Source organism: Oncorhynchus tshawytscha, linkage group LG19 (genome assembly GCF_018296145.1).
Source record: "Oncorhynchus tshawytscha isolate Ot180627B linkage group LG19, Otsh_v2.0, whole genome shotgun sequence".
Taxonomy (NCBI): domain Eukaryota; kingdom Metazoa; phylum Chordata; class Actinopteri; order Salmoniformes; family Salmonidae; genus Oncorhynchus; species Oncorhynchus tshawytscha.
In genome coordinates, this window is record NC_056447.1 from 35,432,879 (window position 1) to 35,457,911 (window position 25,033).

A 25,033-nucleotide genomic window follows, 5' to 3' on the forward strand; every position below is an offset into this window, starting at 1 on the left:
ATCCTATAGGACACCATATTTGGTCAGAGAGCGAGGACTTCATGGCACGCCAAAGACGCGGGTAGCCATCACTTGAACGACTGTATCTTTGTCAAATAAGCAACAATCGGGTTCAAACAAAGCTATCTAGATAGTCAATGAGCTGGGATTTACAGGAGTAAACCATGTCATAAAATGTAGGTACTAACCTTGTACGACATCATGCCTTTTCATTTTGGACAAAAAATATTAGGATATTCAGAGTTATGAATTTATGAAAACTGGTTGTTTTGCAAGCTAAATAAATGTTCAAGTATACAGATTTGATGATATTCTTGCAGAAAAATGGAATATGAACACGAATGTGTTTTTCATGATTTGCCCAAATGTACATGGGGACTTCACACTAAAAGTCTTGAGGAGCAGTCATACTCCAAGTTATCCATCTGAAACTTTGCACATACACTGCTGCCCTCTTGTGGACACTATCGGAATTAAAACCAGAGTGATGGCTATAACAGTGACCTTTCTCTTGCGTTTCAGATTGTGTTAAAAATTCCCCTGGTTGTTTTTTTCCTTTATATTTTCTTCTACCAGATCTATTGTGTTATATTCTCTACATACAAATTCACATTTCCACAAACTTCAAAGTGGTTCATTTCAAATGTTACCAAGAATAAGCATATCCTTGCTTCAGGGCCTGAGCTACAGGCAGTTAGATTTGGGTATGTCATTCAGGACAAAATTGAAAAAAAGGGGTTTTAAGCATATAGGAGTACCTGTTTCTTTGTTAACTGCTCAACACAGAATAGCCACTTGTGTGCACTCCCTATAATCATTTTGGGAAAATATCCTTTCTATTTTATTCAGCTATGTTCAGTTGTATTCTTCATACTATAAAATAATACAAATAATGCCATGGGTCTCTAAGAATATCTTGTCAGCTAAATTAATTAGTGTAGCCCATAGCCATTGGCATAGCCAGATCATGGCCTACAGTAACATAAGGACAACTCAAAGTATGCTATTCTGTTCTTCTAAAATAGACTACATATCATGTTTCGTTTTTCAAATGTAGATGTTCCAAAGGTTTGCATCAGTGGCTTGTAGGCGAAATGTGGAAACCAGAAGAAGCTAAATGTGTTTATGTTAATTAACGGTCAATTACCGTGAGACCGGCAGTTATTTGCTTGACAATCACCGGCTGACTACATGTAATGACCGCCACATCCCTAATTATGCACGGTTTATCCTTTCAATGTTTAATTTCACAAGAACTGCATTAAAAGACTCAGAGCTCATGTACACATGTTATAATTATATATTGTAAACACATTATAATCACATCATATTGCAATACATGATGGAGTTGCATTTTTACATTCCTCCCTTGTAACCTACCCCTCCGCTTTCTCTCTTCTTCTCTCATTTCAGCTCTCCCCAACCCCGCCTCTTCCCAAAGAGTGGATGATCCAGCCAATGAATTATGAATGTTGAACAAAATGAACTCTTCTTGGCAGCAGCAGACGATGAGAGGTCCTAGGTGGAACCGGGTCCTGTCCGACCCTTTGTTTGTGCTGCTTCTGGCCCTCCAGCTCCTGGCGGTGGCGGGCCTGGTGCGCGCGCAGACCTGCCCATCCGTCTGCTCCTGCAGCAACCAGTTCAGCAAGGTGATCTGCACCCGGCGGGGACTTCGTGATGTCCCAGACGGCATCTCCACCAACACACGATATCTGAACCTTCAGGAGAACCTCATCCAGGTGATCAAGGTGGACAGCTTCAAGCACCTGCGGCACCTGGAGATCCTCCAGCTCAGCAAGAACCACATCCGCAACATTGAGATTGGGGCTTTCAACGGCCTGGCTAGTCTCAACACCCTGGAGCTGTTCGACAACCGCCTCACCACCATCCCCAACGGGGCCTTTGAGTACCTCTCCAAACTCAAGGAGCTGTGGCTGAGGAACAACCCAATCGAGAGCATTCCCTCGTATGCGTTCAACAGGGTGCCCTCACTACGGAGGCTGGACTTAGGGGAACTGAAACGCCTCTCGTATATCTCAGAGGGAGCTTTCGAGGGACTCAGCAACCTGCGCTACTTGAACCTAGGCATGTGCAATCTCAAGGAGATTCCCAACCTCATACCCCTGGTCAAGCTGGACGAGCTAGAGATGTCAGGGAACCAGCTGACGGTCATCAGACCCGGCTCCTTCAAAGGGCTGATCCATCTGCAGAAGCTGTGGATGATGCACGCCCAGATCCAGACCATTGAGAGGAACTCCTTTGATGACCTGCAGTCGCTTGTGGAGCTCAACCTGGCCCACAACAACCTCACTCTGCTGCCCCATGATCTCTTCACCCCCCTGCACCACCTGGAGAGAGTCCACCTCCACCACAACCCCTGGAACTGCAACTGTGACATCCTGTGGCTCAGCTGGTGGCTCAAAGAGATGGTGCCGGCCAACACCAGCTGCTGCGCCCGCTGCAGTTCCCCAGCAAGCCACAAGGGGCGCTACATTGGTGAGCTGGATCAGAACTATTTCCATTGTTATGCACCGGTTATTGTAGAGCCTCCGGCTGACCTGAACGTGACAGAGGGCATGGCAGCGGAGCTGAAGTGCAGGGCCAGTTCTCTGACCTCAGTCAGTTGGATTACACCTAACGGCTCCATTATGACCCACGGTGCATACAAGATCCGCATTTCCGTGCTAAACGATGGCACTCTCAACTTCACCAACGTCACCATGCAGGACACGGGCACCTACACCTGCATGGTGAGCAACTCAGCCGGCAATACCACAGCATCTGCCACGCTCAACGTGTCATCCACAGAGAACGTCCTCAGCTACTTTACCACAGTGACAGTGGAGACCATAGAGCCAGTGCATGACGAGGGGCGCACCACAGTTGGGCATAATGTGGGCCCTACCCCCTCTGCCGGCTCCTGGGAGACCGTCTCATCCACCTCTACCACCACCACCACGGCCCGGACACCCCTCTCGACCCGGGTCACAGAGAAGACCTTTACCATCCCCGTCACAGACCTGAACGGTGGCTCAATGACCGGCCTGGACGAGGTGATGAAGACCACCAAGATCATCATAGGCTGCTTTGTGGCCATCACCCTCATGGCCGCTGTCATGCTCATCATCTTCTACAAGATGAGAAAGCAGCACCACCAGCAGAATCACCATGCACCCCAGCGCACCATCGAGATCATCAACGTGGACGAGGACTGTGTGACGGGCGGGCCGGCCATGGAGGGCCACCTGACTCTTCCCCCGCTCGAGCATGAGCACCTCAACCATTACAACACCTATAAGACTGCGTACAACCACGTCTCCACCATCAACTCCATACACAGCTCGGCGCACGAACCTTTGTTAATCCGGGCCAGCTCGAAAGACAATGTACAAGAGACCCAGATCTAAAACTTTTTTCATAATGAGACGAACTGATAAAATTACTAATAGGGACATTAGTTATGAGGACTATGTATGGGAAGTGGAGGACTTGACTCACTGTGTGTCCAGGGTATCAGTGGTTGATGTTTATTCAATGACATTGAGAAGGAACTAGGGTATGTCTAATGTTTCAAAAAGTGTCTTTACAAAACAGAAGTTATTTATTTAAGAAAAAATATATTGTGGTTAATCAAGAAAAAAACTGTATTCTGCAATTATTTTTTCAGTACTTATTTCATCAGATGTTTTGTTTTTCTTCATTTGAGGGAGGGTGGTTTACTAATATGCTTACAAACTCTATGTGAATCTAATGCTAACCATAAGTGTGTATGTGATGGCAAGTTGGCAATCACTTTTTACCCCACATACTTTGAGAATATCTAGATAACCGCAGAGATTTCCTCCTGCCACAAATTAATTGATGAAATCTTTTGTGACCATCTGTTAATTTAGATGGATTAAAAGCTTGGTTGTTATCTGAGGGTGAACGCTGGGACTGTCAGCGATGAAATCTGATAATAACACAATATTTCATTAAATCTTCCACTCAAATGCATTAGACACAGATGTACACTTGGCTCTGCCATCGATAGATTGGGGACGTTAAACGAGGGAAGTGTGTTCCAAACTAACCCAGGGCCAACTGTTAGCAACAAGCGATTCATAGTTGTTTCACTGTGTTTATTTTGCCAGAAAATCACACGTTTCACACAGTGTTTTTGTCTCATTTACACGTTGTGCATTTATACTATTTGTGATTCCTTCTTTATTCTATTTGCTCTAATCCATCATAACTTTGTGAGTCACACAAAGATGCTTTAAGATCACTTTGGCAAATGTAGTCAGGCATATGAGAGCTCCCTGAATGTCACACCCCTTGTTTCCATCTGACACCATCTGTTATAATGGTGTGCCATTCCATCACAGATATGGGCGCATTTCCAGAAGATTGCTGTTTCATATTAATGTGGTTCCTGAGAAATTAAGCACTTCTCCAGGTGTTGAAAGATCTAATCATTTGTCCAAAATAAGATACCTAGAACTCCCCCAATAATTCTGATGAGACTCCTGTATGAACTCTCTGTGACCTCTGACCCCTGATTCAAGGAGCTGACTGGTGAGTGGGAGAGGGGGTTTAGGACCCCGAACACAGCTGTTTCTTCCAGCACATTGCCTGTCGTCTGTTTTCTGTTCCCACATTGGGCACGGCAGCCTCAGATTCACACCGGGATCCTGCCAAGTTCAGGATGAAGCCCAGAGGACAGAGTGCCAGGGCTTTTGCAGAGAGAGGATTTAGGTATGAAGCGTGTGACGTCAGGCATCAAGCAGATGTTCAGGTCACACCTGCATCCCTCTACCTCGGCCATGGCACCATTTCCATTTTAATTGATGTGCCTGCAGGGGCTTTGGGTGGACAGCTTTTCACAGGCACCCTGTTCCCTGGAAAACGTTCAATAGGCCCCACAGTGAAAGATGGTGCCATAAATACAGAGGCCAAACAAGTACCCTTCACATCCAAGGCTTAGCCACATGCCCCAGGTGTCTCTTTATAGATGAAGTGAACTGATATTTTTTTCTCCCTTTTACTTTTGATCTCCACACCCTCCATAATGTCAAACATCTAAGAAAGAGTATGCAACAGTCCTTTTTCATTCAGTTCCATTCTGTTTCTGAGAAAATAAATGATTGTGTAGTATTTTACATTTTCCAGAAGGTTGGGGGTAAATTCTTATCATTGTTTACCATCCAGATGTCATCTAGTTCTTCTCTGGGAGAAAGCACTATTAATGATATGATGTCAAATACAGTAGTGGGCTGATTCATTCACCATATAAATCTTGACCTTGAGCGGAAAGGCATGAGCTAACAGTGTTCCCATTGGCTAGATGCTTTACTCATTAATCATAGTCAAATGGAAATATTTCTATGGATAGTGTTAATGGAAATACACCTCAACTATGTTACAATATTTTTACAGTGACGTAATAGCATGTCATCCCCTTGCACTTGACCAGTGTTTGGCATTTAACAATAGGGTATAGAGGTTGTTGCAGATGATAATGCGAAGTTGTGTCATCCCAGTTACTTTTCCACTTAAACCCAGACAGTAGGGGATGCAGAACCAGAGAATAGATAAATGATGCAATCAGTATAAAAGTCACTTCTATGGTATACTTTTGGCAGCAGGTGCACAGAAAGACGTAATCCACAAAGATGAATGAATAACTCATTTTAATGTCATGTGGGACTTAATGACATCATTAATAATTAATTTAACTCCATCTCACATGAGCTTCTACAACCCAGTTTTAGTCAACATGAAACAAATATGTTCCTCAGTGTGACATCCCTGCCAATACAATAATTACTCATGGTGAAACATGAAGTTTAGCACAGTGGTAAACCATGTCTTTGTGTGTTTGGGGATCGTGGTGTGGTGTGGTCTGGATCCAAAAGTTTGAAATAAGAGTTTATCCATCTTCCCTTCTCTTTCCTTCATCATTTGGAGTCTTTTATGGTGAATCTATTGACATTTAGTCAATCCATCTCATTCTGTATGTACTGTATCTCAATGTTTTGGTTGGGTAGATGGGGCAAGATGTTTTTCTTTCCACGTCATTTTTATTTTTCTCTGAAAGGGAATGCTGTTCTAGTGGTAGATTTATATCAAGATACATTTTGAAATAAAATAAAACAAAAAAAAAACATTTGTAAATTTTAATTTGACATGTGCCAACAAACTGTTTAACAAGTGAAAAAGAGAAACATGCTGTAAAAGAATAAGAAATTGATTATCATGTAAGTATACTTTCATGACCTTTTAAAAAAGATTAAGATTGATTATAGAAACCAGAGTTTGTAGTTCATACACAAAAATAAGGTTACAAATAAACTATTGTTGTTTTTCTGTACGGTCTGGTTCTTATTTACAACCTTTTTTTCTCTGTAGTTAGAGCCACAAAACAACACACCACCCAGAAGTGTTTTCTGTGCAAGGGAGGTCATCCGTTGAGGTTGCGGTATAAGTAAGTGAATATGCCAGCTGTATATGAAGTGATAATAGCTTTTTCTCCTTCTATTCATTGCATACAGCATCACGGTCTCTGCATATAATTATGGAGATTGCCAGCAGGTTACAACAATGACTAATGTTCTTGTAAATGGTTGATTGTCTACAGTGGGAATGATTATCAAATTACCACTAGCACTCGTCCTTGTCAAGTTTCATATTAAAGACTTAGATATAGACCTGGAAAGTGTGAATGATGGTGGTTATTACTTACTTTAATTGTTGTACAATCTGGTGAAGAACAGGAAACTGTAACAGGGTCAAAAGGATACAAGGTGCTAACAATATGCCTCGCTTCTCAAATGACTTGTACTCTTACTAACTACTTACTAACTAGTAATGATAACTAACTCTGATTTAACAACCACAACAGTAAACACATTTCCACCATCCCCGTAAAACCCCACACCATCAGTAGTTAGTGAAAAGCATGTGTTCTTACAGTACCCTCCCGGGAGGAGAGGTCTGGATTTACAACTGCGCTTGACTTTTTCACACCAAGGTTTATGAGATTTGGATTAAACTAATCATAAAATCTGATTGTAATTACAGATAATCTCGGCAAGTCTATTGTTAGCACACTTTACATAACTGAGGATTCAGACGCTTGAGGGAAGGAGAAGAAGCATTAGCAATGAAATTAATTTGAAACATAAATGTTCTGCAACTTGGATGAATTTGTCTTTTGTGTGTTTGTTTGTGCAATAACAGGGTGTTGATACAAGCCACAGTCATTATAACCCAGTTGCCTCCTCAAAATCAAATCAAATCCCAGTTGCTTCCTCAGTGCAAACATATTTTGAAGTTCGTAATAGGCACCTGTAAACTATTTGAAATGGGATGTCTGGCTTCGTTTGCAGAATCAAGTAAAATGACATTTACCTGAAATTATGTGTTCTTGTATCCATTGTAGCCACATTTTTCTTAAAACGGATCTATGTATGTTTTTTTATATATTTTTTATTTCACCTTCATCTAACCAGGTAGGCCAGTTGAGAACAAGTTCTCATTTACAACTGCGACCTGCCCAAGATAAAGCAAAGCATTGCGACAAAAACAACAACACAGAGTTAGACATAAACAAAGGTACAGTCAATAACACAAAAGAAAAATCTATGTACAGTATCTGATAGACTCAAAGTTCTCTGGTGTGTAAAATAACATCAAACTTTAGAGGACTTTAGATGCATGTTTATTAGACAAAAATGCCTACCAGCCTGTGACAGGATCGTGTCATTTTCTGCCTGGATTACATTTTGCAGGCGTTATTGAATGAGGGATTCAGAAGCCTGAGTATAGGACCTGTGCATCAGTAAACACAGTGTGTGCTACTGTCTGATCTTGCAAGAAATGCTACAGCTGCTTTACAACACAGCAGGCAAATGTGTAGTTAGCAATGTCTAAATGTACTGTACCTGTTTTACTCTTACTATGTTTGAGCACTAAAAACAGCATGACAGTCTACTGTCGGGTTTGCTTTGTTATTGAGGAGAATACATTTTCTCTCAGCCTCATGGAAAAATGTGTGGAATAGCATGAGATTAGCTATACAACTTTAGCTATGCAATTAGCTATACATTTTTTCTCTTTGCCCCACGGTGTGTGTGTTTGAAGGACAGGTTGTGGTGGGCTGCTTTGGTTCCAGCAGGTGTTTAGGCAAGAGAGTGGGCAGTGCTGAATATTTTTTAGCTCTAGCAGGCTTGACTGCCAATGCGTAGGACTGATCCAGCATTACTCCTGATTTTAGAATGGGGACAAAACGATGCACCATGGTTTAAGCAGTGTGGTGCACATAATTGGTATTGTTGTTGATACCTCTGTCTCTATCTCTTTCAATGAATGCTATTTCAATTGCCAAAATAATTTATTTCAACCGCAATTCATTACACTACATTTTTCAAATGTTTTCCTTTCTACTCAGAGCGATGTGCAAGGTGCACATACAAAAAGCTGAGGCCCCTGCTGTTCCTTGAAGGAACAATGCATTACGATGCCAAGCACTTTTCCCTTTGATCAAGGTCGAGGATGTGCCATGGTTAGTATTCATAACATCAGTCTATTCAAAACACAGCCCAGGGCCCACTGTTCCACCTGCTTCTCCTTAATACACCATTAAACTCCTCATTTCTCTCCTTAGCCTTCGCTTCAGGCAGCCTGGGTAAATTAACGGCTGATCAATGCTAGGGCCTAGTGTGCCACTCTCATGTTCCTCTTAGCTGTGCCCTGTCTCTTTGGAACCACTCTTAGAGATGTTTTATCTATCTATGTGCAGCTTTGTTGTTGTGTACCTCTTAGAGCCTCTTACATTCTCCTTTTTTAGGAAAATAAATGACTGATGTCAGTGAAACCATATTGGTCTTCCAGTCCCTTTCAGAGCACCCTTCAGAATGGATCTCTGGTTTGCATTGGTGTGGATGCTTTGTCACTCACTTTTCATTTCATATGCTGGTGATTGGTATCATAATTACATCACAACATCAATCTCCCCGTCCTCCAGAGGGCTTATTAATCCGCTTTGTCATTTATGTTTATCAATTAATCAATCAGCCAATTAACCACAATGAACTAGTCCTGCCTACAGGCTCTCCACACACACACACACACACACACACACACACACACACACACACACACACACACACACACACACACACACACACACACACACACACACACACACACACACACACACACACACACACACACACAAAATCAAGAACTCTAAATGGGTTGTTCTGGGATATATATACAGTGTTTTTTAATCGCTTTGGTGCAATTTTCACAAGTATTTGGTAAAATTTCACAACTGTACAAATCTCAAAACAATCATCTAAACTTTAAGCATATTTTCAATTGACTGTGCAGCACACAAAATCACACAGTAACTTTTTCACCAAACCTAATCAGTGTTTCATCTAGAAATAACTTTTATATAAAGTAATTGCCTTTCACAATGCAATGCTCACAATATTTTTCTCTGCTCATTTGTTTGAATACATTTGACTCTAACTTAATCCAATCTCGCTTAATGGATAATCACTTAACCATTTGATAAACCTATAGATTTTAAACGGGCTTGTTTACTTAATATGGATTTTGAGAACTACAGAAATAAACGTGTGTTTATGAATGACATTATGATACATGATAACCATACATAATGACTACTCAATGTTGGTTCCGCCAAAGTTGGTCCCTCTCCTTGTTCGGGCGGCGTTCGGCGGTCGACGTCACCGGTTTTCTAGCCACCACCGATCCACTTTTCATTTTCTATTTGTTTTGTCTTCATTGTACACACCTGGTTTCCATTCCCATAATTATGTTCCTTATTTAACCCTCTGGTTAAATATGGTTTTGTGCGTGTTTGTTCTGTGTTAAACTGTTGTTACATTTTTGTGAACTGGATTGTTTTCATTGAGTGGAAATTATTTTGTAGTCCTATCAGGGGTCCTATCAAAGAGGTCAAAAAGGTTGGCATGGGCCCCGTCAAAGAGGTGGACATCAGAGAGGGAGAGGCAGACGGCAGGGAACTGTTGTGTCTAATGGAGTCCATACAATCGTCGTTGACCATGTGGTAAACAGAGGCCTTACCATGGCAGAGGCTGCCAGATTAGTTCACCCCAATCTGAAAAGATCAACTGTCAATTTGATTATAAGAACATTTCGCCAAGAAAAATGCTTTACCATTACTTTTAAAGTCAATTACTTCTGGTAATACATGTAAATTCACAAAACATGTTGCATTATTCTTACAATATGATCTATTGACAGTATAGTCCATAATTTTTTATTTTTTATTTAACCTTTATTTAAACTAGGCAAGTCAGTTAAAAACAAATTCTTATTTACAATGACGGCCTACCCCGGCTTCCCCTAACCCGGACGACACTGAGCCAATTGGGCACCGCCCTAAGGGACAGCCGATCACGGTCGGTTGTGATGCAGCCTGGGATCAAACCAGGGTCTGCAGTCACGCTTCTAGCACTGAGATGCAATGCCTTAGACTGCTGCGTCACTCTGGAGTTCTATCCTCAGAACTGCTAGATGGCCCCATGGTGGGGACCGTGGCCGTGTGTTTTGACCAACCAGGAATGTCATATGGCTGTCTGAAATAAAGCAGGCCATTTAGGAGAACAATGTGGCAACCATCAGCCTACCAACAATTGCCCACCTTTTGAAGAGGCACCAGGTATCTATGAAACACATTTACCTGATGCCTTTTGAGAGAAACAACCCCTGAGTGAATCAACTGAGGGCCGAGTACGTTCAGGTACAGCACTATATACTGTATTACTATTTGATGCACATGCTACTTTACAATATCATCTTAGAATTATATTGCAAAAATAACTATCTTTATTGATGAAGCAGGCTTCATCCCGGCCAAAACCGTGGGCGGAACCTCATCGGCGAACGGGCAACCATCCAAGTGCCTGGACAATGTGGGGGAAGCATCTCCATGCGCACAGCTTTCTCTGAAGATGGTGTGGTAGGTCGTAGGCCATTCCTTGGATCCTACAACACTGCACACCTCATTGTATTTCTCAATGGAATTGAGCAGGCCTGTCAATGTGAAGGGGTCACCTACAGTACATTGGGAAAGTGTTCAGACCTGTTGTTACATTTTGTTACGTTACAGCCTTATTCTAAAATGTATTTAATCATGTTTTCTCTCTCATCAATCTACACACAATATCACAAAGGAAATAACATTATTTTTATTTATATTTTATTTTTACTGAAATATGTATTACATTCAGACCCTTCCTAAGTACTTTGTTGAAGCACCTTTGGCAGTAATTACAGCCTCGAGTGCTTTTGGGTATGACGCTGCAAGCTTGGCACACATGTATTTGGGGAGAGTCTCCCATTCTTCTCTGCAAATCCTCTCAAGCTCTGTCAGGTTGGACAGGGAGCGTTGCTGCACAGCTATTTTCAGGTCTCACAGAAAAGTTCAATCAGGTTCAAGTCAATGACTCTGGCTGGGCCACTCAAGGACATTCAGAAACTTGTCGCAAAGCAACTCCTGCATTGTCTTGGTTGTGTGCTTATGGTCATTGTGCTGTTGAAAGATGAACCTTCGCCCCAGTCTAATGTCCTGAGTTCTCTGGAGCAGGTTTTCATCAAGGATCTCTCTGTACTTTGCTCCGTTCATCTGTCCCTAAATCCTGACTAGTCTCCAAGTCTCTGCTGCTGAAAAACATCCCCACAGCATGATGCTGCCACCAACATGCTTCACAGTAGAGATGGTGCCAGGTTTCCTCCAGATGTGATGCTTGGCATTCAGTCCAAAGAGTTCAATCTTGGTTTCATCAAACCAGAGATTATTTTTTTCTCATGTTTTGAGAGTCTTTAGGTGCATTTTGGCAAACTCCAAGCGGGCTGTAATGTGCCTTTTAGTGAGGAGTGGCTTCCGTCTGGCGACTTTACCATAAAGTCCTGATTGGTGGAGTGCTGCAGAGATGGTTGTCCTTCTGGATGGTTCTCCCATCTCTACAGAGGAACTCTTGAGCTCTGTCAAAGTAACCATTGGGCTCTTGGTCGCCTCCATGACCAAGGCCCTTCTCCCCCGATTGCTCAGTTTGGCCGGGCGGCCAGCACTAGGAAGAGTCTTGGTGGTCCCACACTTCTTCTATTTAAGAATGATGAAGGCCACTGCGTTCTTGGGGACCTTCAATGCTGAATAAATGTTTTGGCATCCTTCCCCAGATCTGTGCCTCAACACAATCATGTCTCTGCACTCTACGGACAATTCCTTCAAACTCATGGCTTGTTTTTTCTCTGACATGCTCTGCCAACAGTGTGTAGAGAGGTGTGCCTTTCCGAAGGCTCTGTATGTCATTGTGTGGGCAGTCCATAAGTGCAGACGAAGCATATCAAGGATCTGGAATGATTCTGTATGGAGGAATGGTCTAAGATCCCTTCCAATGTGTTCACCAACTCATTAAACTTTTTAGAAAAAGGTACTGAAATGTATTGAAAATAGGGATGTCAATCATTTTGTTCCCTACCTTTTTGACGAACAAAAAAATTACTTGTTAAACAAAATCTCTTTCTCTGAGCTATTTAATTAGTATAAAATAATATAATTGCCCAATTTTTTTTGCAAACAATATAATAATAATTTATTTCATACAGTAATTTTTGCTAATCTTTATCAAGGGTGTAAATAATTCTGTACCTCACTGTATATCCCAGAACAACTTGTTTACAGGTCATGATTTTGAGGTCATGATTTTATGTTTTTCTATCAAAAATCTTGGATTTTACAAAACTGCAACATATGAATAATATGGTCTTGGCAGCTTGTGTCTGTTGTTGCTACTGCTGTCCATCAATGAGTTGGATGTGGTCTTGCCCTGTACATTACTGATAAAGGGCATGCCCTGAAAACCACTCTGTTTATTAAGGGGCTGAAAATGCTCTCCCTCCCTCCCTCCCTCCCTCCCTCCCTCCCTCCCTCCCTCCCTCCCTCCCTCCCTCCCTCCCTCCCTCCCTCCCTCCCTCCCTCCCTCCCTCCCTCCCTCCCTCCCTCCCTCTCCACAGCCAACCTTTCTTCAGCTTAGTCCTGCAGGGCCACGTTGTCTAAAAATTCCATTCCACTTCATCTGCTTTCCCAACATATGCTTTCCCAACAACTACCGACAATAATTGCCCTCAGCAAAATCCCATTAAATGCATAGATCTGTGAAAAGAGGAAGCTAGCGTAGCATTCTGGAAACTCTATATCTAGGATCCAATGGAGTAGAGGAATGGGTCTTTCTGTATCAGATTTATGATTCATTGCATATGTTTACCACTGGTGAATATGGAAAAGTTGCATGAAAATGATTACAGGGATTTTGTTGGATATACAGAGGCGGAGGAGAGTCTGAGAGAAAGGAATGACTAAGTGCTGTTGAACATATACAAATGACACAGGTCACAAGGCCCATTTGTTCTGAGAGATTAATGCCTTGTGCTCTGCAACAAAACTTCTGTTGTGACTTTCGGGGGAGGAAGAGCTGAGCTACAAACAAATGATATATGCATGTAATTGGTAGGCTAATAATATATGGTCCTCCAATTCATCTTTCCATCAATGGTGTGGAGAGGCTTATTATTGCATTACTCCTTCATAGGCCATTTGTTAGCTGTGTATGTGGACCACGGTGAGGATAAACAGAATATACAGGAGGAGTCCTTGGGTGTACAGCTGGAGACCATGGATATAGAATATTGAATGAGATCAAATAAGATGCATGCACATGAGTTACTTCAGGACAAGAAAAGGGCCTACTTCAGGGAAAGAACATAGTAAAGCTTCTGGGAGAGTTGTGAGTTATGCCAAACCCTTTCAGATCCTAAAAAGATTTACCCCTAGGATAAATTTGATCACGCATTGTAGAGTGCTTGACATTTAAAGGTAATTTCCGATTCTGCAGTTTTTACAGTGAACGTGATCTCTGCGAACGTGGGACCATTGCCTTTAAAAGCAGTATGGTTGACAGTGCTCGACAAAAATTAAGTCGTAATGAATCCCAGTCACGATCTTGTCTGTCAATCAAAAATCCTCATTCTGACATGTCATCTGTATGTGGAGCAGTCCAACTCTCTCATAGAGGAAATAAAAATGTGTTCATGAAGACTGAAGTTAATGTATGCCCGTCTGCAGATAGCTCCTGGGTATATTGTATCTAGCTCTCTCTATGACCTCTGAGTGCACATGCTAACTAGAGAGCCCTAGTTTGAGAGTAAAAAATTGCAACACTTTAAATTATGTTGCCCCTATTACTATGTAACTGCACAGTAATAACTGTAGTAACAACATAGTAGTTACATTGATAATACTATGTTAATGCAGTATAATAGGTTGTAGTGGTATTAGTTATTACACAATTGGAACAAGGTCTGTGTAATTACACATCCACTTGCTGGAGGTTATTCCACACGTGTAATTGCTGATGTTTTTACAAATGTTGTTGTTCCACTATGTAACTAATGTTTAGTAATTACATGTGTAATAACCTCCAGCAAGTGGATGCACATAAACATCTGCTAATCTGTGTAAATGACAAATGAACTTTGATTTTAATCACCTGAAAATTACCTGTGAAATACCATGTAAATAATTCAAACCAAAATGTGACCTTGATACCTGTAACTACACACTTTGAAAAGGGGGAATTTAAATTGAAAGGATTCAATATGAATCTTTGTCAAATCCATTAATGAAAAGTCCACCTGAAAAAAAAGTCCACCAACTTTCCTCCTTCTCCTAAATGTGTCATGTTTAGCCTATTCTATCTACAAAGGTTCTTATATTGAAACTACATTAGTAATTAAACATATCACTTCACTTTACATTAAGTTGCTTGCTCCTGGATAAGTATATTTTAAATACATGTATATACCTTGTAAAAACATTGAAATGACATAATTGGTTGTTAAAGATTATTATATTGTAAGTACAATGTAACTAAAGTGGTTATTTGTCTCCTAATTATTCCTGGTAACTCAATTGTCTGCAAAGGTTGTTACATTGTAATTAAATACCCTGTTGAGTTTCACTTTACATTAAGTTGCTTGCTCCTCTGTAGGTGCATGATAATTATAATAATAATGTATGTAACATTAGTTACAAATTGGAATAAAGAAAATGTGTAAAACATCAGTAATTACACATTCCTCATTCCAACTGTGTAATGACTGATACCGCTGCAATCCTATTAGCATATAATTACCTAGCAATGCTAATCTATGAGGAGACAGACTGCCATACAAGCAAGATATCTACTTACGTAGGCTACACCTTTTGTAACAAAGTTTTCCAACTTTACCTTAAAATGGGCTAATTTGGAACACAAATATATACCCATCTTACTGAAATGTTATTCATGCTTTTTCTCTAGACAGTGCCATCTAACTGTCTGCAAGAACGCAATATGGCTATTTTGATGAATTGTCTATGTCAGCAAGTGAAATTTGAGCAAGTAATCCATATAAAGTTGTGGTGAAATTAAACTGGCAGAAAGTTGATGACATTGATAGATGTGCTCATTTTGCAAACCCAAAATATATCTCTTGTATCTCTGTTTCCCAATAACTGCTTCATCCTGACAAAAATATTGATCTAATTTCGGACTAAGTTTGTCCCTTCACGGTAACTTCTGCATTCTCCAGTACCATTCTGCCGAGCCTTACAGCATGCTGAACACATGTAACATACATTGTATACTGTACAGTACATTAGGGGTGTTAAACTCATTCCACTGAGGTCTTAATGTCTGCAGTTTCTGTTTTTTACTTTAAATTAAGACCTAGACAACCAGGTGAGGGGGGTTGCTTATTTTTATGGTTAAGTGCCTTGTTTGATGGCACATCGACAGATTTTTCATCTAGTTGGCTATGGGATTTGAACCCAACGCTCTTAAGCGCTAGACTACCTACACCTTTTGACATGCCTTCTTGCCCTGAGGGAAGAAGAAGTCATGTGAGAAGTCATGTGCATGCATTGTTTCTGTATGCTTTTTTATGTGTTCCTATGAACTTGAGAGAAGTGCTCCTTTTATGTGCTGTCATGACGTTAGCCAGTGGGTAAGGTTTATGACCCCCCCATAAATACCTTTCTCCCTTTCCTCTCTCTTGACTCAACAGAAGGACTCTTGAAAAGCCTTTGTTAAACATGGAGAGTCTGGGAACATTAAAAGTTGCGGGGAAAGGAACCATATTTCAGTAATCAAACCTGTTGGAAATATGTGTTGGGAATTCATGAATATGATGTCAGTTCATTTGGCGTCTGAGACATGATTACTGATGATAGCACGACAAACTGTATCTTGGAAAGTCTACACATTATACAGTGGGGAGAACAAGTATTTGATACACTGCCGATTTTGCAGGTTTTCCTACTTACAAAGCATGTAGAGGTCTGTAATTTTTATCATAGGAACACTTCAAATGTGAGACACGGAATCTAAAACAAAAATCCAGAAAATCACATTGTATGATTTTTAAGTAATTAATTTGCATTTTATTGCATGCAATAAGTATTTGATACATCAGAAAAGCAGAACTTAATATTTGGTATAGAAACATTTGTTTGCAATTACAGAGATCATACGTTTCCTGTAGTTCTAGACCAGGTTTGCACACACTGCAGCAGGGATTTTGACCTTGAGATGCTTCTTACGGAGCCACTCCTTAGTTGCCCTGGCTGTGTATTTCAGGTCGTTGTCATGCTGGAAGACCCAGCCACGACCCATCTTCAATGCTCTTACTGAGGGAAGGAGGTTGTTGGCCAAGATCTCACAATACATGGCCCCATCCATCCTCCTCAATACGGTGCAGTCGTCCTGTCCCCTTTGCAGAAAAGCATCCCCAAAGAATGATGTTTCCACCTCCATGCTTCACGGTTGGGATGGTGTTCTTGGGGTTGTATTCATCCTTCTTCTTCCTCCAAACACGGCGAGTGGAGTTTAGACCAAAAAGCTCTATTTTTGTCTCATCAGACTACATGACCTTCTCCCATTCCTCCTCTGGATCATCCAGATGGTCATTGGCAAACTTCAGACAGGCCTGGACATGCGTTGTCTTGAGCAGGGGGACCTTGCGTGCGCTGCAGGATTTTAATCCATGACGGCGTAGTGTTTTACTAATGGTTTTCTTTGAGACTGTGGTCCCAGCTCTCTTCAGGTCATTGACCAGGTCCTGCCGTGTAGTTCTGGCCTGATCCCTCACCTTCCTCATGATCATTGATGCCCCACAAGGTGAGATCTTGCATGGGGACCCAGACCGAGGGCGATTGACCGTCATCTTGAACTTCTTCCATTTTCTAATAATTGCGCCAACAGTTGTTGCCTTCTCACCAAGCTGCTTGCCTATTGTCCTGTAGCCCATCCCAGCCTTGTGCAGGTCTACAATTTTATCCCTGATGTCCTTACACAGCTGTCTGGTCTTGGCCATTGTGGAGAGGTTGGAGTCTGTTTGATTGAGTGTGTGGACAGGTGTATTTTATACAGGTAACGAGTTCAAACAGGTGCAGTTAATACAGGTAATGAGTGGAGAACAGGAGGGATTCTTAAAGAAAAACTAACAGGTCTGTGAGAGCCGGAGTTCTTACTGGTTGGTAGGTGATCAAATACTTAGTGAATGCAATAAAATGCAAATTAATTACTTAAAAATCATACAATGTGATGTTATGGATTTTTGTTTTAGATTCCGTCTCTCACAGTTGAAGTGTACCTATGATATCAATTACAGACCTCTACATGTTTTGTAAGTAGGAAAACCTGCAAAATCGCCAATGTATCAAATACTTGTTCTCCCCACTGTAGTTATCAGATTCACATGGAATTGTTGGGCAATTTAAATGTTTAAATATGAAACTATTTGTGAAAATATTCTATGTAATTTTAGCTTCCAAATGAGAGAATTGGGTTTTCATGAGTGAACTATGCTCAACTCAGTGGCTCTGCCCATGTGAACAGACATTGGTTATGAACTATTAAACACGCCCTTCTCTCCCCTCCTACATAAAGCCCTTGACGAAAATGTACCTTTCTGTTCCGAGGACGTTAGGGCGACAGTCCTACACGTAAAATGGCTCAGATAATAAGCTGTTCCAAGGATGTGTGGACGTGAGGTCCCCACGTTGAAAGGACAATGACCACCTACAGAACAAAACCAAACTTAGAGAACCTAATGAAATTAGCATCGAATTTCAATGTGAAGGTGACGACCTACACCGCGGAAGGATGAATTTCGACTATACCAGCCAGAATATAGCATGAGCTTAAAAGTACGGCAATTTGGTATGAACTTTGAACTCTTATTCACTCCAGAAGTGATACCACCTAGCCGTTGAGTTAGCAGCAGTTGCTAAACGTGGGCTATGAGAGGAAAGACAGAGTATCCATTCTACCACACTCCAGTTCACCACTAGACATTCTTCAGAGGACCAGAGATCCATAAAGGACAAACCGGCCATCCATCAACGACCAATCTACCGAAACGCAGCTCAGAGTAAATATTTATTGCATTCTCCTTTCAAATGGCTGGTTATTTAGAATGCATAAGAAATCTGTATTCACGATAGCATAGCTTCTCCCTTTGTTACCCAGTCTTCCTGCTCTTTCACTCAAACCCAACCCCCTCTCTTTGTGTAACCAGCCGTTGTATTTGTTCCGTCCACCAGGGACGTTTTCTTTAACGACATAATAAGTCCATCAATGTATTATTCATTATGTGTATATGATTCATTCTGAGTATATGTAATTCTGTGTGATTAGTTAGGTATTTAGTCAATAAATAACTAAACACAATTTTGTATTGCTGATTCAACTTGTTAGCCAGGGTTCGTGAAGATAACCAAAAATGTACCACTTTCAGATGAGACTAACCAAGGTGACGATTAAATATTGACTGCTATTGATGTAAAATATTACCAGGTCTTTAAGAGTTTATTTGGAAGATAACAGCTCTATAAACATTCTTTCGTGGTGCCCTGACTTTCTAGTTAATTATTTACCTGATTAGCTTAATCAGGTAATATCAAATCAAATCAAATTTTATTTGTCACATACACATGGTTAGCAGATGTTAATGCGAGTGTAGCGAAATGCTTGTGCTTCTAGTTCCGACAATGCAGTAATAACCAACAAGTAATCTAACTAACAATTCCAAAACTACTGTCTTATACACAGTGTAAGGGATAAAGAATATGTACATAAGGATATATGAATGAGTGATGGTACAGAGCAGCATAGGCAAGATACAGTAGATGGTATCGAGTACAGTATATACATCTGAGATGAGTATGTAAACAAAGTGGCATAGTTAAAGTGGCTAGTGATACATGTATTACATAAGGATGCAGTCGATGATATAGAGTACAGTATATACGTATGCTTATGAGATGAATAATGTAGGGTAAGTAACATTATATAAGGTAGCATTGTTTAAAGTGGCTAGTGATATATTTACATAATTTCCCATCAATTCCCATTATTAAAGTGGCTGGAGTTGAGTTGAGTAGGTGTCCTGGAGGGCAGGTAGTTTGCCCCCGGTGATGCGTTGTGCAGACCTCACTACCCTCTGGAGAGCCTTACGGTTGTGGGCGGAGCAGTTGCCGTACCAGGCGGTGATACAGCCCGCCAGGATGCTCTCGATTGTGCATCTGTAGAAGTTTGTGAGTGCTTTTGGTGACAAGCCGAATTTCTTCAGCCTCCTGAGGTTGAAGAGGCGCTGCTGCGCCTTCTTCACGATGCTGTCTGTGTGAGTGGACCAATTCAGTTTGTCTGTGATGTGTATGCTGAGGAACTTAAAACTTGCTACCCTCTCCACTACTGTTCCATCGATGTGGATAGGGGGGTGTTCCCTCTGCTTTTTCCTGAAGTCCACAATCATCTCCTTAGTTTTGTTGACGTTGAGTGTGAGGTTATTTTCCTGACACCACACTCCGAGGGCCCTCAACTCCTCCCTGTAGGCCGTCTCGTCGTTGTTGGTAATCAAGCCTACCACTGTTGTGTCGTCCGCAAACTTGATGATTGAGTTGGAGGCGTGCGTGGCCACGCAGTCGTGGGTGAACAGGGAGTACAGGAGAGGGCTCAGAACGCACCCTTGTGGGGCCCCAGTGTTGAGGATCAGCGGGGTGGAGATGTTGTTGCCTACCCTCACCACCTGGGGGCGGCCCGTCAGGAAGTCCAGTACCCAGTTGCACAGGGCGGGGTCGAGACCAAGGGTCTCGAGCTTGATGACGACCTTGGAGGGTACTATGGTGTTGAATGCCGAACTGTAGTCGATGAACAGCATTCTCACATAGGTATTCCTCTTGTCCAGATGGGTTAGGGCAGTGTGCAGTGTGGTTGAGATTGCATCGTCTGTGGATCTATTTGGGCGGTAAGCAAATTGGAGTGGGTCTAGGGTGTCAGGTAGGGTGGAGGTGATATGGTCCTTGACTAGTCTCTCAAAGCACTTCATGATGACGGAAGTGAGTGCTACGGGCGGTAGTCGTTTAGCTCAGTTACCTTAGCTTTCTTGGGAACAGGAACAATGGTGGCCCTCTTGAAGCATGTGGGAACAGCAGACTGGTATAGGGATTGATTGAATATGTCCGTAAACACACCGGCCAGCTGGTCTGCGCATGCTCTGAGGGCGCGGCTGGGGATGCCGTCTGGGCCTGCAGCCTTGCGAGGGTTAACACGTTTAAATGTCTTACTCACCTCGGCTGCAGTGAAGGAGAGTCCGCATGTTTTCGTTGCAGGCCGTGTCAGTGGCACTGTATTGTCCTCAAAGCGGGCAAAAAAGTTATTTAGTCTGCCTGGGAGCCAGACATCCTGGTCCGTGACTGGGCTGGATTTCTTCTTGTAGTCCGTGATTGACTGTAGACCCTGCCACATGCCTCTTGTGTCTGAGCCGTTGAATTGAGATTCTACTTTGTCTCTGTACTGATGCCTAGCTTGTTTGATAGCCTTGCGGAGGGAATAGCTGCACTGTTTGTATTCGGTCATGTTACCAGTCACCTTGCCCTGATTAAAAGCAGTGGTTCGCGCTTTCAGTTTCACGCGGATGCTGCCATCAATCCACGGTTTCTGGTTAGGGAATGTTTTAATCGCTGCTATGGGAACGACATCTTCAATGCACGTTCTAATGAACTCGCACACCGAATCAGCGTATTCGTCAATATTGTTATCTGACGCAATACGAAACATATCCCAGTCCACGTGATGGAAGCAGTCTTGGAGTGTGGAGTCAGCTTGGTCGGACCAGCGTTGGACAGACCTCAGCGTGGGAGCCTCTTGTTTTAGTTTCTGTCTGTAGGCAGGGATCAACAAAATGTAGTCGTGGTCAGCTTTTCCGAAAGGAGGGCGGGGCAGGGCCTTATATACGTTGCGGAAGTTAGAGTAACAATGATCCAAGGTTTTTCCACCCCTGGTTGCGCAATCGATATGCTGATCAAATTTAGGGAGTCTTGTTTTCAGATTAGCCTTGTTAAAATCCCCAGCTACAATGAATGCAGCCTCCGGATAAATGGATTCCAGTTTGCAAAGAGTCAAATAAAGTTCGTTCAGAGCCATCGATGTGTCTGCTTGGGGGGGGATATATACGGCTGTGATTATAATTGAAGAGAATTCTCTTGGTAGATAATGCGGTCTACATTTGATTGTGAGGAATTCTAAATCAGGTGAACAGAAGGATTTGAGTTCCTGTATGTTTCTTTCATCACACCATGTCTCGTTAGCCTTAAGGCATACGCCCCCGCCCCTCTTCTTACCAGAAAGATGTTTGTTTCTGTCGGCGCGATGCGTGGAGAAACCCGCTGGCTGCACCGCCTCGGAGAGCGTCTCTCCAGTGAGCCATGTTTCCGTGAAGCAAAGAACGTTACAGTCTCTGATGTCCCTCTGGAATGCTACCCTTGCTCGGATTTCATCAACCTTGTTGTCAAGAGACTGGACGTTGGCGAGAAGAATGCTAGGGAGTGGTGCACGATGTGCCTGTCTTCGGAGTCTGACCAGAAGACCGCCTCGTTTCCCTCTTTTTCGGAGTCGTTTTTTTTAATTACAGAGAAATTATTTCATAGAATAGCATGTCATATCACTTAATCCGACATAGCCAAAGACACGACAATGCATACATAATGCTTTTAAGCAGAAACCTGTCCTGTTTGGTGACACTTTGTAATCATCCTAGGCTGCACTGGGGAACATACACTGAGTATACAAAACAATAGGACCACCTGCTCTTTCCACGACACACTGACCAGGTGAATCCAGGTGAAATCTATAATCCCTTATTGATGTCACATATTCATCTACTTCAATCAGTGTAGATGAAGGGGAGAAGACAGGTTAAAGAAGGATTTTTAAAACTCAAAAGTTTCCTGTGTGTATCAAGACTGGTCCACAACTCAAAAGACATCCAGTCAACTTGACACAACTGTGGGAAGCATTGGAATCAACATGGGCCAGCATCCCTGTGGAATGCTTTTTTGACACCTCGTAGTCCATGCCCCGACAAATTGAAGCTGTTCTGAGGGCAAAAGTGGGTGCAACTCAATATTAGGAATAAGTTCCTAATATTTTGTACACTCAGTAGAGAAAGAGAGAGAGAAAGTAAGATAGGTTTTTTTAAATGTAGAGAGAGGGAGAGAAAAGCAAGACAGTTGTGTAATTGTAATTGACAGCAGAAGGTGGACATGCCCCAGATGAGGTGACTTTGTAGAACCTTCCCTTTGTCCCGACTCAAGGTGAGTACTCCTGAGCTTTTGTGTGCATGTGTGTACAGTATGTGTGTTGAAGGGGTACTGCACAGCCCCCCCACTGAGAGAAACACTGGGACGTTTAGTCATCGCAGACAGCCAGACAGCTGTGGGTCTGCACCAGGAACCTGCTGTTAGATTAATGCCACTACTTGGATGGATCTCTCTGCCCGCGGGCAATGCTGACGTATCAGGCGATTGGCTTTGTGGCTGAAAAGAATCATGCCATCTAAACCATTTCATTACTGTGGCGCGAGTAAAAGTTTTGATTTTGATTGTCATTTTGTGCCACGGTTGAATTTAATCTTAAATGTTTATTTTCAGTGTGCTTCAATAGCCACCAATGGAGTCATTGATTTTGTTTCTGTCAAATGCCTTTTTTCCCAGTACATTTTCCCCTAGCATATAAGACACTATATATGTAATGTATCTCCTACCATGATTTACTAAGCAATACCACTATACTCCCATCCCTCATTCATAGGAAACTGTGTCTGGATGAATACAGAGAATAATACATAGGGGTTTTCTATTATTAGCATGGCATTACAATCTCAAGGACATTAAAAAACATCTAGAACATTAGCATTGCATAGTGATAGAGAAGCAACTGCTGTGGCCCAATGAGGAATAGGAGGACATGAGGATACAGGGGCTTGCGAAAGTACTTGACATTGGGCCACAGCAGTTGCCTTGGCATTTTTCATATTTTGTTGCCTTACAACCTGGAAATAAAATAGATTTTTGGTGGGTTTGTATCATTTGATTGACACAACATGCCTTCCACTTTGATAATGCAAAATATTTTTTATTGTGAAACAAACAAGAAATTAGACCAAAGAAAAATAACACTTGAGTGTGCATAACTATTCAACCCCCCAAATTCAATACCTTGTAGAGTCACCTTTTGCAGCAATTACAGCTGCAAGTCTCGTGGGGTATGTTTCTTTGAGTTCTGGGCTTTGATTAGACCATTCCAAGACGTTTAAATGTTTCCCCTTAAACCACTCAAGTGTTGCTTTAGCAGTATGCTTAGGGTTATTGTCCTGCTGGAAGGTGAACCTCTATGCCAGTCTCAAATCCCTGGAAGACTGTAACAGGTTTCCCTCAAGAATATCCCTGTATTTAGCACCATCCATCATTCCTTCAATTCTGACCAGTTTCCCAGTCCCTGACGATGAAAAACATCCCCACAGGATGATGCTGCCACCATCATGCTTCACTGTGGGGATGGTGTTCTCAAGATGATGAGAAGTGTTGGTTTGCGCCAGACAAAGCATTTTCCTTGATGGCCAAAAAGCACAATTTTAATCTCATCTGACCAGAGTACCTTCTTCAATATTTTTGGGAGTCTCCCACATGCCTTTTGGTGAACACAGAACGTATTTGCCTATTTTTTTCTTTAAAACGTCTTATGGCTTGGGTGCAGGATTTCGACGTCTGGATGACAAGCGTGCCCAAAGTAAACTGCCTGTTACTCAGGCCCAGAAGCTTGGATATGCTTATAATTGGTAGATTTGGATAGAAAACACTCTAACACTCTACTTTCCAAAATTGTTAATATAATGTCTGTGAGTATAACAGAACTGATATGGTAGGCGAAAACCTGAGGAAAATCCATCCAGGAAATTGGATTTTGTTTATTTGAATACCTATAGAGTATCTAAAGGGTTAGGACCCAGATTGCAGTTCCTATGACTTCCACTAGATGTCAACAGTCTTTAGACATGGTTTCAGGCTTGTTTTCTGAAAAATTAAGAAGAAGGAGACCTTTCTGTCTGTGGACTAAGGAAGAATGGCAGAGCTGGTTTGCGCGCATGACTGAGTGCGCACCCTTCGTTGTTTTTCCTTTCTATTGAAGACACTATTGTCCGGTTGAAATATTATCGATTGTTTAGACAATTGACAACATGAGAATTAATTATAAACATCATTTGACATGTTTCAACAAAATTTACCGGTACTGTTAGGATGTATTCGTCTGCATGTTTTGACCGCCTTTGAGCCAGTGGATTACTGAACAAAACGCGCCCACAAAACAGAGTTTTTGGGATATAAAGAGGGACTTTATCAAACAAAACAAACATTTATTGTGTAGGTGGGACTCTTGTCACTGCAACCATATGAAGATCTTCAAAGGCAAGTGATTAATTTTATCGCTATTTCTGACTTTTTGTAATTCCTTTACTTGAAAATGTTTGTATGCTTTTGTACGCGGGGCGCTCTCCTCAGATAATCGCATGGTATGCTTTCGCCATAAAGCCTTTTGAAATCTGACAAAGCGGC

The 25,033-nt window shown here is 42.0% G+C and overlaps 1 protein-coding gene across 1 annotated transcript in view; it reads left to right on the top strand.

Moving 5' to 3' along the window:
- The window catches only part of lrrc4ca (leucine rich repeat containing 4C, genome duplicate a), an 89,215-nt gene extending 82,863 nt beyond the window's left edge, over positions 1-6,352 (top strand). The window contains exon 3 of the mRNA XM_024379703.2: positions 1,414-6,352. Coding sequence (XP_024235471.1) covers positions 1,470-3,407 — 1,938 coding nt within the window. The 5' untranslated portion in view covers positions 1,414-1,469 and the 3' untranslated portion in view covers positions 3,408-6,352. The remainder of the gene's footprint in view (positions 1-1,413) is intronic.
- Positions 6,353-25,033: the final 18,681 nt, after the last annotated feature.